The 19,821-nt window shown below is 53.7% G+C and overlaps 1 protein-coding gene across 2 annotated transcripts in view; it reads right to left on the bottom strand.

The window, feature by feature from the left end:
- The window catches only part of LRRC20 (leucine rich repeat containing 20), an 86,963-nt gene that overhangs the window by 26,840 nt on the left and 40,302 nt on the right, over positions 1 to 19,821 (bottom strand). The window contains exon 3 of one of the 2 annotated variants that reach the window (XM_060642529.2): positions 18,477 to 18,626. The exons of the other annotated variant lie outside the window; for it this stretch is intronic. Coding sequence (XP_060498512.2) covers positions 18,477 to 18,626 — 150 coding nt within the window. The remainder of the gene's footprint in view (positions 1 to 18,476; positions 18,627 to 19,821) is intronic. 2 annotated transcript variants of the gene reach the window in all.

Raw genomic sequence — 19,821 nt, 5'->3', positions numbered from 1 at the left:
GTAAGTGCCTCACAGGGTTGTTGGAGGCTTGAATCCGGGAGCGTGGGTAAAGCACCTGGCATGGTGGCCGGCACAAAGTTCGCATTCACATGCCCTGCTATTACCATCACAGCACAGGGCTGTGTGAAGACCAGGCATACGCCAGCACATGGCTGGCACATGTAGGTGCTCAATTAACATTAGGGAAGGACCTAAGGGAGCAGCGGAAGCCGGCTGGCGGCTGGAGTGTGGGGGAGACCGAGAGGCAGAACTGCCGTGAGCCCGAGATAAAGAGGCTGGGCCAGCGGAGGCCTTGGTTTCCGGGGCTTTCCCAGCCCCTGTCCACACGTGACCTTGAGTGAGCCCCTCCTTTGCTACGTGACTCAGGTGAACCCTGTCATCTTGTCTCACCTAGAGGAAACCGATGCCCAGAAATGCCAAGTGACCTGAGGAATGACCTCAGCTCTTCTTCCCAGGGCCAGCTTTGTGGGTCTGTGACCAGTGCAATCACATGGGGTCCTAGGTTCAGGAGGGTCCCACACCGGAGATCGAACTACCTTCAAAGTCCTAATAAATTTATCCTGGAATCTGTGTCTTACAAAGAGCCAGAGTCATGGGGTGTCAGGTCATGCCTGGTCCTCTCAGCAGCCTGCTCTTCTGCCTCCGGTGCCCCAAGGCAGGCTGGTCTTCCCCTCTTCACCCCTGCTCTGCAACTGTGTGAGCTCCCTGTCCCCGGCAGGGGCCTGGGCACAAGGAACATCAGCCGGGCACGTGTGCCCACGGCATCTCGGCTGGAGCACGGTGCCAGCTGTCCCCCACACTCCCTGCCCCCTGGCTGGCATCACCAAAGTATGTCCAGTGGGTGGCAGCTGGAGGATGAGTCTAGGCAGGAGGGAGCCTCTCACCCACCCCGACCCAGGTTCGAACACATCCCGAGGCTGAGGTTTAAAGATCCTTCAGCTGCCTGGCTGCAGCTCCCCACATCCTGTCCCCGGCCAGGACAAAGCGTGGAGGTCCAGCGTGCTGTGGGGGCTGTCAGGCCTGAAGGTTCATGTGCACGTGCCCTGCATCATGGGGGCAGGGACACCCTAGACGCTGACGAGAGGCTGCACTTCCTGCCTTCCTCCTGACAACCTTCCTGAGTCTGGCTTGAATTCGTCCTCCTGGCCCACAAAAGGCCCCCTCTAGAAACGAGTCACAAAATATGAATTGTGTAATCTTACTACACACAAGTTAAATGCTCTGATACGCACATCTAAAACTGGCCTTGTACTGCATAAAGATGGATGATAAGGGGCGCCTGCGTGGCTCAGTTGGTTAAGCGACCGACTTTGGCTCAGGTCATGATCTCATGGCTGGGGAGTTCAAGCCCTGCGTCGGGCTCTGCGCTGACAGCTCAGAGCCTGCAGCCTGCTTCGGATTCTGTGCCTCCGTCTCTCTCTGGCCCTGCCCAGTTCGTGCTCTGTCTCTCTCTCTCTCAAAAATAAATGAACATAAATAAAAAGATGGTTAAAATCCACGCTAATAATTTAAAGTTTTGATTGCTCTTTAATTAGAAGGACATTAAATAGCAAATAAGAAGTACCACGACACCCTGAGAGAGACCTCGGAAAAAAGAAAAAGCTTATGTTCCTTTAATGGTTCCTTTAATGGCACTGCTTTCTGAAAGAGGATCTTGCGTTTTCATTTTGCACTGGGCCCCACCAGGCTGGCCCTGCTCCTCCCTCCGTGCTCCACACTCCTCCCTCTGACTCTCCAGGATAGAGCCCTGAGCTGTGGGGGATGAGCTGCCCTCAGGTGCCAACGCCTCCTCCCAAGGTTTGGCAGTGAGAGCAGAGCCCCGGCCCATGGGCTCTCTGCACCCACGCCACCCGCAGGCCCCTGCTCTGCCACGCTGGGCCTCAGGCCGGCAAGAACTGTATCTGGTTCATCTTTGTTCCCTACGTCCAGCCCTCTGAGGGGCACCCTGTGGTCGCTCAGAAAATACTTGATGCACAATGACTCTTCCCACCCCTCACCCAGGGAGCAAACAGATAACGCAGGGGGCCTGGCTGGCCTGCCTCTCATTTTCCCACCTCCAGAGAACCACTGCTTGCCCCCCACAAACTCCGCACCCCCCTAGCGGCCAGGCTGTTAGATAACCACAGAAAATGTCCCTATTCAGATCACAGTTATAAGGCCACTGTGTTGGAAGAGAGGCGGGAAAGCGTCCAGTCCAGTGCTTCCCGGGCTTGCCTCTGCCGGCCACGTCGAGCATGCTGCTTTGCACTTGTAGTCTTCTCTTTCCAGAATGTTCTTGACCAGTATATTCGCAGTGCTTATGCACCATTTCATGTGTGTCCTTGCTCAAATGTCACCCTGTCTAAAGCAGGGTGCTCTCCCCTGCAGTGTTTACCTCCACAGCAACCATCATCACCTAACTCTGCTGACCTATTTGTACACTGGCCACCTGTCCACAAGAATGGGAGCCGCACGACAGCGGGGCTTTGCTCTGCCGTAGAGAAGTGTCCACAGCACGGCGCCCGGTACATGCTGAGTACTCAGTATCTGACCAGTGCACGAATGAATAAATAAACGATTCTGAGTATCAGCCTCCCGATTCTGCCAAACTTCCGTTCCACTTATACATTGTTTTTTCTCAAACTGAGTTGTTCTTTGTTATTACATAAAAATGGGAAAGAAAACTTATTACTTTCCAGAAGAACAGTGTTATTCACTTCTCCCTGGAGGCTGTTGCCAAATGAGGGATCTGGGCCCCAGGCGCACTTACACCGGCGGAGGGGTGTGTGGGCAGAGCATCCCAAGCAGGGGGGTGGCTGCCTCATGAAGTGTCTCCGAAGCCACCTGCCTGCAACGGACATTTGTTCTCAGACGAGAACTGGCCCAGTTTTCCTGGCTGTTCAGTTCCTGTTGGGTGTGTTTCCCTAAGCCCCCCTTTTCTAAGAACGTGCCTGCTACCCTCTGGGCAGTCTGGCTGCCAGCGCACCCCCATATCCCCCACTCACAGTCCAAGTGCGGGTGGGGCCTGCAGTGGGCCACTCAGGGAGCCGGTCTGGCCTCCACGGGGCCGCTGCTGGCGACGAAGAGGGCAGTTTTGAGGGCACTGCTCCATTTGCCGAGCTCACTGGCAGGTGCCAGTCGGTGTTATGCACGGGGAGGTGGCCAACGTTCTCAACTGTCCCCAGGTTTGTTTCATTGCCGTGGCAGGGAATGCCAACTCTGGGAAAGCTTCCTCACACCTGGACACTGGACCCTGCCTTGCTGCTGCATTCCTCCGGCAGACCTCACCGGCTGGGCCACACCGGTGAGACCGGGGTACAGCCCCGCCCCCTCCCGTGGCTAAGTGACCATATGGCACGGGGGTGTGACAAAGCCAGGCTCTGGGGCCTGGTGTTTGTGGGTTCGGAGTTGGACTCCGCCCCTTCCAGACTATGTGACCTTGGGCAAATTGTTTATCTACCTCTGCCTCAGTCTCTTCGTCTGTAGGATGAGGACAGTACCGGACTCTGCTACAGGGCTGCTGTGAATTTAGTGAGTTAAGGCACGAAAAAGGCTTTGAACAGTGCTAGGCACACAGCAAGTGTGACGTAAGTATGTGAGACAGACGGGTAGGCAGACAGCTAGGCAAACCATGCCGGGTACCTGGTGAATGCAGTAATCCAATTAGTAATGAGTTGCCTGCTAAGCTCGTATTCCTAACTGCCCCAACGTGGGCTTGGAAGAGAAGAGAACGCCCTTCGCCTGAAGCTATAGTGAACACAAGACCATCCTCTCCTGCTTCAGACAGCCTCTCAGGGTCCCGAGGCCTCTGGGGAGCAGGTGTCTGGAGCACCGACCAGTGGGGAGCTGACAAGTACAGTCCCAGCATCACAGCCGCACAGCACACGAGCTGTCAGGGGACCCACCACCTGCTGGCCCTGTCCCTTTATACCCCAGGGCCAGACCCCACAGCGGGGGGTGGGGGGGGGGGAGGCAACTGGGACAACTGCTGCGGTGGGTGGGAAAGAGAATCTTCCCTTTCTTGGCTTTGTAATCCTGAGTCTTTGACATGTTCAGGACTGCTGTTTAAAAAAAGCCTTTTATCAAACCCTGCGGGGTGTGGGTCTAACGACAGCCCCAAGATGGCTGGGTACCGTGCGAAGCATCCACCGCTACAGACAGCTTCCGAGAGCCTTGCAGGAGCCTGCCTCCCTGTGCAGCCTGCACAGTCAGGGCCCGTGGGTGGGGTGCTCCCTGGGGTTCTCAGCGGCCCCACCTGGCACCCCACCCCCACAGCCTGCTCCCACTGCAGGAACCCCGAGGGAGCATCCCTGACTAGCAGAAGCCTCACTTGCCGGCCGTCTCTGCTGCTCAGCATGAGAATACGCAGCCATCAGTCAGTCGGGGACGGTAGAGACGGGCCATCTAGTCTAGGAAGGTGAGCTGCAGGAAGGCTCTGCCCAGTGCCCCGAACACAAAAACTGAGGGGTACAGCCAGTCTAGGAAGCCCTCAGCCGTCGTTCACCCCTTTTCAAGGTAGCAACGTGGACATCATTACTGAGGCTAGTTTAGGGGCCACGACATCCTTGAACGGAGGTATCCAGAATGACCAGAGGGGCTTTCTTTCCTGCACCTCAGACAGGTTTGCTTCGTAGGCTGGTGGGTACCTGCTGCTTACGTCCAGGTTTGAGGAGATCATGCTGAGGATGGCAAGTAGGTATGTGTGTGGCCCGGCTCCAACGTCTCATCGATACAGCCCAGGCCGAAGAGGCAATGCTCCTCTGCGGTGGGTAACCAGGTACTGCTGGGCCAGGGAGAGAAGGAAGGGGCCAGAGGAACCCAGCAAACGGGGAAGCAGGCAGAGCCGGCTGAGGTGCAAGAACCCCAGGCAGGCAGGCGGGCGGTGTCGGCATGGTCCACCAAAGAGGACACGGAAGCGTTAAAGTTGAACTCCAAGGAAAAAGACAAGTGAGTTACCAAACCAGGACCCAAGGCCGGGCCAGAGACCCCTCGAGGGCCAGGACCCCTGAGGTGCATCCTCGTATCCTGTGTGCCCAGCACAAGGCCTGACACAGAGAGGGCACTCGGGAAAGACTTGACAAGAAACAAAGGAACTGCCGTAGGCTGATTAGGCCAGAAACTCCTCAAATGCTTCCCGCTGCTCCCAGCCTAGCACAGGGCTAACCCCGCAGCACGGTGTGCATGAATGTGAGCAGTCAGGTGTAATCTGACAGGAGTGAGTATTGCCCTTTTCCAGAACAACCAAATGGAGGCAAAATGGAAAGTTACGAGGGTCAGAGAGCTTAGGAAGAAGAGCCCTCCGTTCAGAGCGGTTCTTGAGCAAACCTTCCTGGAGGCAGGAATGCCTTGTTGGGCTTGTACTTTTTAATTAACCATGCTGGGTGATGGAGCAGTCTTGGCCTTCTGATACCTGGGGCATCAAAATGTAGGGACTTGACATTTTGTAAAGCTTGGACGAATGAGCCTTTCATGGATCTGTCACGGTCTGAGCCTCTCCAATCTCAGCCATCATTCTCTCCATTCAACACTGCTTATAAAGTCTTTTGCCTACCCTTTTGGAGGCAGCCCATGATGTTTTTGGAGCTAGATCCAGTATCAGATTTTACCTGCCCCACTTACTAGCTGTGTGACGGTGGGCCTATCACCAAACCTCTCTGAGTTGCTTCATCTCGAAAAAAATGAGATGATAAAACTTAACCTCTGTGTTGCCAGGAACACTGAAGGAGGGGATATGTGTATAGCACTTGGCATGTGGTGGGTGTTCAATAAACACTAACTCTGTCCTTTCCTAAGGTGAAGGAAAGAGAAAGGACATAAATCATGTTATACAAGCGTGGCGGCCTGCCCAGGGTGCCTGGGAACTGGAGCGAGCAGAGGTTTGATTAGGGGCAGGTCTTTGCATCTACTGGACCTGGAAGTACTGTTCAGCAGTTCTGGGCTCCACCTCGGGCAGAGGGGGTTCCTGTCCTGCTCCTCCCCCAGCCCTAAGAGGAGTGGCTGTGATCTCACAAAAGCCTCTGGGCGAAGTTCACACTAACAGCACGCAAGGGAAGGGGGTAGGCAGAGCTCTTGACTCACAGCTGGAGCAAGATAAAGAGGTGCAGAGAAAAGCTACTGAATAGCAAGAAAGAGACCCGGTGGGACGCACTGAGCAGTGGTGAAAATGACATCAGTCCGATGAAAAGCTTCCCCCACCTGGTGGTGGAGAAGCCCTGGGCTGATCTTCCTCAGATTCCGCTCCCCCGCGGCCCCACCTAGCCTTGCCCCAACCTTGGTGTCTGGATGCCCCCCACCCTGCCATTCCCTGAGGAAAGGGGACAGTCATCGGATCTCCCCGTTCCCTTATCTGCGAATCTCCCGGAACACAGGGGGCATCTGTGCACAGACCCTGCATGTGCTACTGTGGAGCTACACGCTGGAGGAAAGTCACGGCCCAGTCCTCAATTGTTACTGAAGGTGGCAGGGAGCCTAGCCCTGGGCGGTGCTGATAGCTTTCACAGAAACCAGACGCTATGCCAACTGTAACTCCAATCCTTGTTCTAGCCACTGAGATTTGGGATTATTTGTTCCTCATGCGAGACTGGCCTACCCTGACCGGTACGGCTGGTTTACCTTTAAATGTATTTTCTGCTTACAAAGGCAGTGAGTGCATGCTCACCGTAGAAATACAGACATCACAAAAATATGGAACACAGAAAAATGAAAATTGTACGTGTTTCCACCCCTAGGGAGTACCAGAGTCGTTTGGAATTCAATCTTCCATATTTTTCTGCGTACGTACTAACAGATGGATGGACAGATGGGTAGACTAATGGATGGACCAGCATTGTTTAAAAAAACAAAAAGGCAGGGGCGCCTGGGTGGCTCAGTCGGTTAAACGTCTGTCTATAGCTCAGGTCATCATTTCACAAGTTCAATCCCTGCATCAGGCTCTGTGCCGACAAGCTCAGAGCCTGGAGCCTGCTTCGGATTCTGTCTCCCTCTCTCTCTGCCCCTCCCCTGCTCATGCTCTCTCAAAAATAAATAAAACATTAAAAAACACAAATGCAATCATAGACTATGTACTCTTTTGAGACCTGCCTTTTTCCTTCAAGAGAACTTAGGCAGCTTTCCAAGTCATTGCTTGGTGCATCCTCTGGAGATCGCTGCTCTAAAGATTCAGACTTGTGGATACAAAATCACCCCCTAGTCCCGGCTTCATGTTCCCCAGGGAAGGCTGCTCTCTGAAGTCTGTCTCTTCAGCAACAGGCTCCCAGAAAAGACTCAGCTGCGAGGAGGAGGGGCTGGATCTGTCTGAAAGGCGGCCTCTCTCACAGTTCAGAAACTTTTCTGAAGAGCAAAAGTTGTAGAGGGAGTAGCAGCTGGGTGGGCAGGGCTCATGCCCTTGGCGTTCAGGTCCTTAACTGCAGCAAGGTCATCAACGAGGCTGGACTGAACCTTGGCAGGGAAGGGGAGACTCTCCATTACGGAGCTTCAAAGGGAACCCAGAGGCTCCCTGGTCTGCTGCATTCGGCACGTGCTAAAGCGCTCGGCTCGTGGGGGAGGGATTCTAGGGAAGAGCTCTTCTGCTGGACACCAGAAGTGTAGCTCCCTGGGTATGGGGCTTCTAACAAAAATGAATAATGGTAGTTAACGCCTATGGACGCTAGTATGTTCCGGGTACTTGTTCTAAGGGTTTACAGCCAAGCAGCATTTTCATTTTATCATAACCTATTACCCCCAGTTTGCAGAGAGAGGAAATGACTTGTCCAAGGTCGAACCCCAACCTCTCCCCCCAGATATTTGACTTTCCTCTCCCAACTCCCAATACCAGGGTTTGAACCCCAGCCACACCCCCCAAAGGAAGTGGGCCATTCGCGTACCCAGCTTTTCCAGGGTGGCATCCTGAATCTCTGCGACATCTGTTCTCAGGGTACTCAGCAAACCTGTTTATGTCGTGCTGAATGAGGGAAGGGGGCAGAAGCCGGAGGGGCTGGTTCTAGTCTACCTCCTCCTGTGTCCGTGGGCCCTCCCTCTCCCCGGACAGCCCTATGAGGAGGTCTTCCCTGCCCATTTACAGCAGGGATGAGAGGATGCCCTGAGGGGGCTGTGAATGGCAGAGGTGCTGTGTGATGTGTGAGTCATTAAGCACCCCCTAGGCGCTCAGCCCAGCACTTGAACATGAAAAAAGGATAATCTTTGGCAAGCAAAAGCATGCAATAAATGGAATTTCTGTGAGGGAGGTACAATACCCATGGGGCTTAGTTCTTGGATTCTGGAGCCTTTATGGGAACCAAAATTGAAAGCGAACTTTAAAGCAGAAACAGAAAGGGAAAATCACGAAGAAGGTGGATGCAGCTGGGACACATGACTTACGGGAAAGTCACTGAGACACAGTGATACCAAAACAGCCTTCACTCTCTCACTCAGCACCTCCCATATGGCAGCTCCTGCGTGATTGTGGGGGAAGTCATGGCGAACACTAGTTCCTTCCCTTAACAATTTACACACCAACGGTGGGGCCGGGCAGGGTGGAAGGGGTGCGGTGGGTAAGGAACAAAGACAAATAAGGAAAGAAGATTATTTCAGATTGCTAGGAAGGTATTTGTGACCAGAATGAAGAATGAGAAGGAACTAGTGTGTGAAGAGTCCAGGGGAAAGCTATCAGGAATAACAAGTACAAAGGCCCCGAGGTAGGAAAGAACTTGACACATCTGAGGAACAGAAAAGGGGTCAGTGTGCCCAGAGTGCGGAGTGCAGGGAGAAAAGTGGTAGACGTGAGGCTGCAACCAGGTTAGGCAGGGTCTGAGACCCCGGGAAGATAGTGGGTTGACTCTTCGTGAGACAGGAAGCCACGGAAAGCATTTTGGGAAAACGTGTGCGCGTTTTGTGTGGACTTTGTATCCCTGGGAACTTGCCGAACGCGTTTACGAGTCCTAGGAGGGTTTCGTTTTTGTAGATTTCGCGGAGTTTTCTATGTGGCAATCATGCCGTCTGCAAACAGGGGCGGTTTTATTTCTTCGCTTCCAATCTATACTTTTATTTCTTTTTCCCGTCTTGCTGCAGTAGTTGAAACTTTCAGGATGAGGGCAGACATCCTTGCCTTGTTCTCAAACTTACAGGGAAAACAAACGCTTCATCGGTAAGTCTGATGTCAGCTATAGGACGTTTACAGATGTTCTTTACCTTGAGGTACTTCTCTTGTTTGCCTAGTTGGTCAAGTGCTTCCTTTTTGTCAACAGAGAGAATCACAGGATTCTCCTTTGTTAGCTTTTGATAGGATGGGGAACACTGACTGGGTTTTCAAATGTTGAGCCAAACTTGTACCTCTGGAAAAATGAGTAAACCCCACTTGGTCACGGCATACAATTCTTTTGTATGTTGCTGTATTTGATCACTAATTGTTTGCTAAAAAATTTTGTGTCTTAGCTCATGAGACACGTTGGCCTATAGTTTTCTTTTCGTACCATCTTTATCTAAATTTGGCATCAAGGCACTGCTGGCTTCATAGCATGGGTTGGAGAGCATGCCCCTCTCTTCTATTTTCTGGCAGAGACTATGTAAAACTGATGTTAATTCTTGTTTAAAAGTTTGATAGAATTCTCCAGTGCAATCACCTGGGCCTAGAGAATTTATGTCAAATTTATGAGTGCAATACTGTTCATAATAGACTCGGTAGCTTTTGAGTGGAGACCAAACCGTGGAACAGCTTCCAGGCCCCCGTCACCATGGGAGGACTAAGAAAACAGGTTTCTTGGGATCGAATCCACCACACCTAAAGTCCCAGTCCTGTTGAACTCCCGGGACTTTATGTCACCCTACCCTTGGCACTTGAGGTTTTCTCTGCCATCTCCACTTCAAAGGGAGAACAGAAGTGTGGATGAGAGCCCCAGCCACCTGATTGGCTGGTAGGCTAAGCTTCAAAAAGAAATCGTACCTGCAGCCAAGCTGGCTTTGCTTGTCAGCCCTGGGGCCACGATATACTCTTTTTCGTGGCGGTGTCACAACAATGCCCAGGCCCCGCCAGCCTCTCTCTTGGACAGAGAGGGCGGAGGTCCTCTGGTCCCAGGGGGCTGCGTTAATGGGACTCCACATGCTTCTTTCTGCTCTCTTACATCAGGGTTCAGAGCCAAACAACCTGGGCTCCCAGAATGGACAGGGGCCCTGGGAGAAGACCTTATTCCATCCGGCTCCCAAGACTGTCCACAGCCTGAGAACAGCCCATCGTGACATTCCCTTATTTGTTATCCTTAGTAAATTGTGGTTTCCGGTGTCTGTTTAATGGACCTCTCCTTCCCCAAGTTTTTCTTATTACTTCCGTATCATCCGTATCTTGGACAGTTGCCAAGGGTGACTCAGAGGCCTAGGACTGACCCCAGCAGACAGAGGAAGCCTGCTGGTTCCATTAAAGGACAGATGAGGCTGGCCTGTAGTAATTACGTAGCCGGGCAGGGAGGGAAGGTGCCAGCTCCAAAAATACCTGCCCACTGAGGATCAGCCAGCACCGTGGCTGTGACCCTGCGTCAGTGAGCAATCATGTAGCTTGCTGCCTATGAGGGCCCCCCCGTAGGGCAGTCAGCTCCTGGAGTGAGGCAGTAGGTGACCTTCAATTGGTCCATGCTCAGCACAGACAGCTGCTGTCCACAGTGGGCAGAGGGGCGAAGAGACAAGAGCCAAGTTTCCAAAAGCCACATCTACGTGGATGGAAGGAAGGAAGGGATGAGAAAACTCATCTAACCAGGTCTGGAAATAACTAAGACGAAGTGCTAACCATCTGCCTCGTGAAAAGAATAAGGGGACTCTCATTGTACTGACATGGACCACTTTCTAACATACGTTGCTAGGAGATAAACACAAATCGCAAAACAGTTCACACACCCTACAAAGGAGCTTCACAGAGGAGCTCTGGATGTGGACCCGCAGATCTGACCCTTTGTCCTCGTGGCGTGGCCTCGGGCAAGTTATTTAATTAAACCCTTTCTTGCCTCAGGGTTCCTCATCTGAAACAAAGAGCTGATAACACTACTGACCTCATCCTGTAAGTGCTACCGACATTAAATACACGTGTGTTCACACTGGCGTGTTCACACTGGCACGGAGCCTCTCTAGAACTGGTAAGAGCAGGTGCCTCTGGGTACAGGAAATGGATATCTGGGGATGGGAGGAACAGGCAGACTTCTGTTTCGCTATTTCCCTCTCTGAGCCTTGGAATACCATACTGTGTGCATCCGTTGCCCGTTCAAAACAAATAGCAGGAACCTCAAATGAAGCCTTGGAGTTTTATACCAACTAGAGAAACGTACGAGAAGTGGGTAAGAAGGGCAGAGGAGGGATGGAAACTCTTAAATCTCAGAGCCAGGAGCGAAGGAGGGCTCGGAACAGGGAAATGAAGGGGAATGACAAAGCCCCCTGTCACACGGGGAGCGGGACATGTTTGCTGGGGCCCTGCGGGACTGAGGCATCAGAGCCTATGCTGAGCTGCAGATGTCCCAGGGCCCCAGGTACGTACACGAGTCCTGGGTCTGCTGGCTTCCGGGGGTTGGCGAGGTGCAGGATAGAGACGTTCTCCTGCTTGTGTGGCAGGAATAGCTCTCCAGGGTGCCTCTAAGACCCCTCCAAAGGGAACTTATTTTATTTATTTATTGTCACCTTCCAGGAAAAAGGACACAGTTTGGTTTATAAGGATTTACAAATGAAGTGAACAAATTAACAGCCTATGAGATTTACACACTTTCCACGATGTATTACTATTATGTCCCTTTTAGGATGAGAAAATGAAAGCTCAAAGTGGTTCGATAATTTGCCTAAGGTCACACAGCTTGGAAATGCCAGGGTCTGGTAGTTCCTCACAGCTCTTAGCAAAGTGGCTGCCAAAGAGCGGCCACAAATAGCTGAGCGCATAAAGAATGACAGAAGTGCCATCCATCAGAGGTCTGGCTAACAAACCACAGAAGCCATCCACAGAGGGCTGTAGGCCTTTTGGGCTGAGACTTTGGGGCAACTCCCGTCACAAGGCAGAGACTCGTTCCCACCTCTGGATTCTGGGCTGGCCCTGCGAGCGCTCTGATGAATAGAATACAGCAGAAATGACGTTCAGGAGACGTCCAAGTTCAGGCATCAAGCTCGGCACCAGCCACTTCCTCTTGGGAGCCCAGCCACTGTGAAGAAGTCCAAGCAGGTTAGAGGCCCCAGGGAGCGAGGCCCTGGAGGATGAGGGACCCCAGCAGAACCGCCAGCAGAGACCAGCCGACCCACAGAGCTGGAGGAAATAGCACACTGTTGTTTTAAACCAATAGATGGTAAGGTGGTTTGACGTGCAGTTAATAGAGCCAAGAAACAGCTCTTCTGCTGCCAGCAGTACCCTTGGAGCAGCACACACTTGCCTGGATGTTCTAAGGAGAGCCGGCCACGTCTCACCAGTGTCCCAGGCCCGGGCTTCGCTGGACAGGGAAGCAGGCCTCAGGTTCCACCCCACCGGGACTGTTCAGCCTCCTCTTTCACAGCGGTGGGGGTAGTGGCTCCCGCTCGGGGTCTGAACAAGACCCACGGAGCGTCGTTTTGAGCCCTGCCCGCCTTTAGCCTGCGTGCCACAGGAGGGACCAAAAGCTGGAGGCGCCGAGGGAAACGGGGCAGCCGAGGAAGGCGGGCATGGTGGCTCTTTGGAGAAGGTTTCCCCTTTGGGACACCAGCCCTGGCTCCACAGTGAGGTCAAGTGGGAGAGCAGAGTAAGCAAGCAAAGTGGGGACACTGAGGCAGAAGCCTCCCTCCCAACTCTTCCGGCTGTGTATCAGTTTCCTACTGCTGCTGTAACAAATTGCCCCCAACTTGGTGGCTTTAAACAACACGAGTGTATCATCTTACGGCGCTGGAGGTCAGAAGGCCAAGATGGTCTCAGAGGACTAAAACCAAGCCGGGGAGGTATGTACCGTCTGCAGGCTCTAGGGGGAGAGTCCGTGCCTTGACCGAAGCCGGAAACGGCTTCTAGAAGCTTGTGGCCACATCACTCCAGTGGCCGTGTCTACCATCACATCTTCTCTAGCCCTCCTGCCTTCTCATGAAGACCCTATGAAGACATCCACCCACCTCCCACTTAATCCATGTCAAGGATCTCAACTTATTCACATCTGCAAAGCCTCTTTTGCCGTGTGAGGTAATATAATCACAGGTGGCAAGAACTAGGACGTGGACATCTGTGGGGGGGTCACTCTTCTGCCGACCGACCGTGCGGTGAGAAGTCATTCGTTCGCCCATTCCGTATGTAGTTTTGAACACCTACGGCCGTGTACAAAGACTGTGTTGGATAATGCTGGGGACGCAGCGGCTCCCAGGGCTGTGCATGCACTAACTCATTCAATCTTCACGGGATCCCTACGAGGTGAAGGCTTTACTAGTATGAGTCTACAATACCACGGGGGAAACTGAGGCAAAGAATAGTTAGACAACCTGCCTGTGGTGACAGAGCTAATAAGTGGCAAAGAGCATCCATCAGGGCCCCAACCAGAAACAGATGAAACACTCAACTCAGGATAATCAAGGAGGCTTTATTTGCAATGAACTGTTTACAAAGGTATAGGAAGCGGTAGGGAAACCTCGAGGGGTTGTGCAGGAACCCCGGGTTAGAAGCAGGGAGCTGTCACCAGCCAGAGGAAACCTGGGAGGACAGTCACGTAAACACTGGCTCAAGAGAAGTGACCTTGGGACAAGGGGCACAGCCAGCCCGAGATGGACCTCACGGTGCCAGGGGAATAAATTCACTGAGCTTCTTCTCTCTCTTCCCCTGACCTCCTGGGGGGCTCCCCACTGGCCCCACCTGACCACAGCCAGAGGGTGAGAGAGGGTAGGATCAGCATGGAGAGTGGACCCAGAGGGAAACAGAAAACATCACGCCCCAGAACTGGGCGTCTATGCTTTGAACATCCAACAGCCCAGCCTCTCATCTTGTGGGTCCTGGTTCAGCCTGACCACAAGGCTCCTCACCTGGCGGGTCCCAGGCTCAGGGTGACATCAGGGCTTGATGACCTCATAGTATAGACCAACAGCCTGGAAACACTGGCCTTGGTAATCCTATCTCTGGGACTCTAGCCTAAGGAATGCTAAAGCCCATAATACTTGGGATTCTTTTAATTCTCTGCTAGGGAGGGCTGACCCACTGCCCACAGCGTGCACACAGTCTTGGCCTTGGCCCCACGGAGCTCGGCCAGGAAACCCCAGGGGACAGACATCCTTGAAGACTGATGGCGAAAACTGATGTAAAAGGCCACAAACTGATCACCGCCTTGGTATCAGGTAGGAACTCTTGATCGTCAGCAACGGGGAGCTGCCCCCTGTGAATGACTCAGGTGAGAAGGACCCTCCCAGGCCCCGCTATCCCAGTGGTGGGCTATGCAGGGGGAACCAGATGTGTGCCCAACAGAGGAGATCTGCCTGATCCCAGACTAAAACCAAAGCGCCTAACTGACCACTGCAAGGCTTCAGTGTCTGCCCTGCTCTCCCCAAATAGTTCTGGATGCCTTCTTCTCTCGTCCTTCATCCACTCAGTGCCATTAGCAAAAAGAAAAGTAAGCCAGTGGGCCGAGGCAAAGCGGGAAACAGAGGGAGACACCCCACCCAGCCCCTGTCTCCCCCTGCTTTGGGGTCACTTGCCCCGGCTCCTCCTTGACGGACTCTCTGAGGACCACTCACTTGCTCAGACCAGTTGCCAATGACACGCCATATCCTCTGCTCTGTAATGTCCCATGTGGTACTGTTTTTATTTTAGTCCATTTCCCAAACATACCTCCCATCTTCCTAAAGGAGGCCTTGGGAACTCCCCCTTTTCCTTCTGTCCAATGGCCCCTCCAAGCCGTTTCCTCTGGAGGCTTCTGACTCCCCAGTATTTTGGGCTGAGTGATGTCTCCCCCTGCCTCCCAAATTCCTATGCAGAAGTCCCAGTTCCTGGTACCTCCCAGTGTGGCTGTGTTTGCAGGTGAGGACTTTTAAGAGGTGCCCAAGTTCAAATGAGGCCGTTAGGGTGCCCCTAATCCAATCTGCTTGGTGTCCTTACAAGAGGAAGTCAGGATACACAGAGAGACCCCAGGAATACGTGTCCACAGGCAGGCCACATGGGGACACAGTGAGAAATCAGCCACTGGCAAGCTGAGGAGACAAGCCTCAGAAGAAGCCAAACCTTCCAACACCTTGGTGTCTGACATGCAGCTCCCAGAACTGTGAGAAGTAAATGTAAGCCACCCCCCCGACCCATGCCGCAGTGCTCTGTTGTGGCGACCCTAGCAGACCGACACACCCACCCACCCACCCACCCACCCAAAGCAGAATAGACTTGTGCCCCCTGGCACGCCAGGCTTCAAGGAAATGTCTGCTGTGTCACCCCCCACACGTTGAGGTGGCTGTCCACTCACACGCCCACCTGCCCCGAGAGCCTGGGAGCTCCCCAAGAACCACGTCTAGGTCTCTGTTGTCTCACCCCATCCTAAATGGCGGGTGTCAGGAGGGGGTAACTGAGATGACACGTGTAAAGCCCTCCGTGTGGAGCCGCGAGGGCTCAGCGCCCAGTGCGTCTGGACCCCCCGGGCCACCGCTCACCTGCTCATGCCCCCAGCCGGGCCACGACAGGTGCTCCTGAGGAACTGCTGAGCTGAGTTGAAAGATGGGCTGTGAGCAACTGAATATACACGCAGACAACGGCCAGACCAAACATAAAAACAGAACTGTGGCCCACAGCCTGCAGCACCCTGCCCAGAGAGGCAACCCACTAGCCACGGTAACCAGCCGAGCAGGCCAGTCTGCTCCAGGTCCGACTTGCAGGGAGTCAGACTGCCATCTCTTCTGACGGTCCAGGAAGCCCTGTAACACTCCCGTTAACAACTGGCCCCAAACAGCCGGGACTTGACTACTGACAATGTCTCTGATTTTTATTCCAATTTCCAACTTAGGGCTAACTCCGGAAAGCCAAAATGCACCCTAACCAGTCACGTAGGATGCCCCCTGCAAGCTGGCCTGCCTCCAGCTTCGCCTTTTATCCTCTACAAAGCTTTCCCGCCCCTCCGCTGCCTTTGAGTCTCTGCTCGATGCCGCCCGCCAGCTGCTCACTCCCCTGCGGGAGCCAGCTCGGAGTAAACAGCCTGTGCTTCTCATCCGGGGGCTCTTTGTGGATTTCCACAGGTGTCTCTCGCACACCCAGGGCCTGGAAGACCCCGGGCACAGTCCGGGAGCAGAATGACTTGAATGAGAGGAGGAAGTGGGGAGACAGGCACGCAGGAGAAGAGGGGACAGAAGAGCCAGAGTCCGACAATGAAACCCGCCACTCCACAGGGCACACCTGCCCTTTGCGTAGATTCCATCTGTGCCACTGGCTTTTTCCTTCTATAAAATGGGTGAAGGGTGTCAAGGGGACGCAAACCCGAGGAGGCCACGAGCCCAGCAGAAGACACTCCCCGGGGCTCCCACAGGAGACAGTGTGGCAGGGAGGGAGGAAGCGGATGCCTTTCTCCCTGGCACCAAGAGAGCCCACCTTCTCTGTCAAGAGCCACGAACAGGGAAGGGGAAGCCAGCAGGCCTGGGAGAAGTTCAGCAGAGCCTATTCAAGTTTCCTCTTCACACATAAAAGGAGGGGGCTTTTCTATTTAAAAGAGAACCTATAATAAAGGCTGGGGCTGGGAGCATCTCTTCAGGAGCCAGGAGCCAGCAGCCAGGTGCCACTCTCGGCTCCAGCCCCTCCCTGCCCCTGGTCACCAGCGCCACCACCTTTGTGAAACCCAATTACTGGGCACATCGCAGCTTTTCCTTTGTAATCCAGGGTGGTATGGGGGAGTCAGCAGCTGCCAGCCGCACAGAGGGGGTTCAAACTGCATCCTTCCATAGACTTCTGACCAGAAGGGTATTTTATGATAAATAAATTTCCACAGCTAAGCCACAAACACAATGGGTTCTAGCGCATTTCTCTGGCATGTGTCGCTGTGCCCCCTGGAGAGGGCTTATTTATTCATCTCACAAGGCAATGCCCAGTGTCAAGTCCTTTGAAAGCCCTTGCTTTCAAGGAGTGGGGGTGCTGCTCCGAGATCCCCGATAAGCCTCAGTCTCCCTGGCCTTCCTTTTCCATCCATGACAAGAGATGGCAGAGACAGATCTCATATATTATGGGAGATTCTTCCAACTGATGGCCCATGGGCTAAATCTACTGTGCAAGGGTGTTTTATTGGCTGCCATGTTATAGAACACCTGGTAAAAATTCACACAAAACCCATATTTCTAGCTTCTACTGACAAAACCCCAACATCCTCATGGCATACCTGGCAGAGAGGAGAGGGGTACGTCTCCCACGGGCCCCACCACTCAAACCGCGACATTTAGTACTCGCACGCTAGTCTCTCAGGCATTGGCATGTATAACCCCTGACCCATGGCCTCAACCTTGGCTGCTGCCACTTCAGAATGACTGCTGTAGGTTTTAAAAGATGCGTACAAGGCCCAGGCCCATACTCAGACATTCTGATTCAACTGGGCTGGGGGTAGAGCCAAGGCAACTGTGTTTGTAGAAAAGTTCCTCAGATGAGTCTAATTTCTGCCAGGGCTGACCACTGCGGCCGATGGGGCCTGCTGGCCGTGAGGGCCCGTCTCATGTGCGCAGAGAAGTGGCCCCCAGAAAATGAAGGACGGGACAGCCTGGTGAAAAGCACCCACAGTGCCTCCGGGGAACCGAGTCCTGCCCCGGGACGCCCCCCTCCCACCCAGCCGGTGGCCTATCCATGTCCTCCCTATAGCTGGCTGCTGAGCATTCTACAAGCTGCCTTCTGTCCCTGGGACCTGTTTGCCAGTTCACGCCTCCCTCTTGCCTCTGCCCGATGCCCCCACCTCTTCTAGGAGGCCTGAAATCAGCCGTGGGAGGTACGCTTTTGCTCATGTCCCTCCCGCTCCACCAGCATCTGACATATGGATTTCTCTAACCGGGCCCTTGGACCTTTTTCATGCCCCTGTCAGATAGAATTCCAGAAGGTGGGAATCACCTCTCCTATGCCTCCTGTGCCCTCCCTGGTTCTCCCACCCCACGGCTCACTGAGCAGCAGCGGACTCTCACAGAAGGATGGGGGAGGGGGGGTGCGGCACTGCAGTGACCACTGCATCCTGCGGGCCCACCCGGAGGAGCCGTTTCAAGAGACTCTACTATGCCCACCTGCTGGCCCCCTGCCCGTCATCCTGCCAGGCACCCTTGTCCACGGCCCTGTGTGGGCCCAGCAGAGGAAACACCAACATCCCCGGCATCTGTCACTCCTGAACCGGGAAAGCAGTGCTAGGCTGGGGAGGAGGACGGGGGCTCGTTCAGGTCTACTGAGAAATAACTACTTGTGGGTCTCAGGATCCCAAACACCCCGCTGGGCCCACACCCTTGACCATCGGTCAGTCTGATTCACAGCCAGCAAGAGGGAGGAGTGACACTTAGAGACTTCCAGGCTGCAGGCAGGACACAGGTCCATCGAAGCCTCCCCTGGGGAATGATTTCCTGTCTGGCGGACCGGGGCCTACCTCGGAGCTGACAGAATGTGGTCATAAACTTGCTGGTGAGGGACTTGAGCTCGTTGTTGGCCAGCGTGATGAGCTGGATCTGGTCGGTGACATTCCGCAGGACCTTGTAGATGCCAATGGGGAAAGCAACCAGCTTGCACTCGGCCAGATCTGCAGCCAAAGAACAAAGACAGAGGACAGTTGGCCACAGCTGCTCAGGGACTTGCCCTGAACCACAAGGCCCCGACCCTGCCTCTCCTCCCCAACTCCTCTCCTCTCACTCGTCTCCCCTGTGCCAGCCTCGAAGCCCTGCCCTCCCTCTTCCAAGAGCCTTCATCACCACGGGTCACATTTGTCCCACTCCGGCACCCCGAACCTTTGGGTCTATTCAACACCTTGTCTAGTGGCATGGCCTATGAGCAGAAGGAGCAGCTCACGACCAGCACTTGTGGCAGCGTCCTTGAGCTCCTGCAGAATCCTCCTTCTGGAATCACCAAAGACTCCACAGTGAAGCTGCAGTCTTCACACTACTTTCCGACAATCTTCTTTGAAAACAGGCGACTCACACAGACTTTGTGGTCTGACCTTCTCCCCAGCCCTGTCACTCTGAAGGCAAGCATGCACAAAAGGCAGCCGAGAAGTCGCTGTGGAGAACAGTCTGGCAGTTTCCCAAATGGTAAAACCTGTAGTCACCACACGGCCCAGCCAGCCATTCCGCTCCTAGGTCTACACCGGAGAGAAACGAAAACATATGTCCACACAAAACACGTCGCACGGGAACACTCGCGGCAGCATTATTCACAAAGTGCACCCAAAGCGCACACAACCCAAATGTCCATCAACAGATGAATGGATAAGCAAAATGTGGTATTATCCAGAAACAAGAATATTGTTTCGCAATAAAAAGTCACGAAGTACCAATATATGCTACGGCGTGGGTAAACCTTGAAAACGTTACTCTAAGTGAAAGAAGCAGTCACAAACGATCACACGCTTGATGAGGCCATTTACATGAACGATCTGGAACAGGCTAGTGTATAGACACGGAAAGGAGGGCAGCGGTTGCCCAGGGCTGGGGGTCCTGGGGTGGGGGGGGGGCAACCTAGGGCTGGGGGTTCTAAAACTGGACTGTAATGACAGCTGCACAACTCTGTGGATATACAAAAGCCGCTGAATTGTACCCTTTAAATGGGTGAATTGTATGGTGTGTGAGTTCTTTCCCAATAAAGCAATTTTTTAGGTACCTACATTTTAAAAAGGGAGGCACTGAAAGCATGGAAGCTCAGAAATTAGGCTCTCCAGCTCACCTAAGTCACTTAAATTCCCTGAGCCCCAGTTTCCTCATCTGTGGAACAGGGGTCTTGTC

The sequence above is a fragment of the Panthera onca genome, chromosome D2 (genome assembly GCF_046562875.1).
Source record: "Panthera onca isolate mPanOnc1 chromosome D2, mPanOnc1 haplotype 2, whole genome shotgun sequence".
Lineage (NCBI taxonomy): Eukaryota > Metazoa > Chordata > Mammalia > Carnivora > Felidae > Panthera > Panthera onca.
The sequence above is the reverse complement of the archived record's forward strand: the minus strand, read 5'-3'. Positions and strand labels throughout refer to the sequence as shown.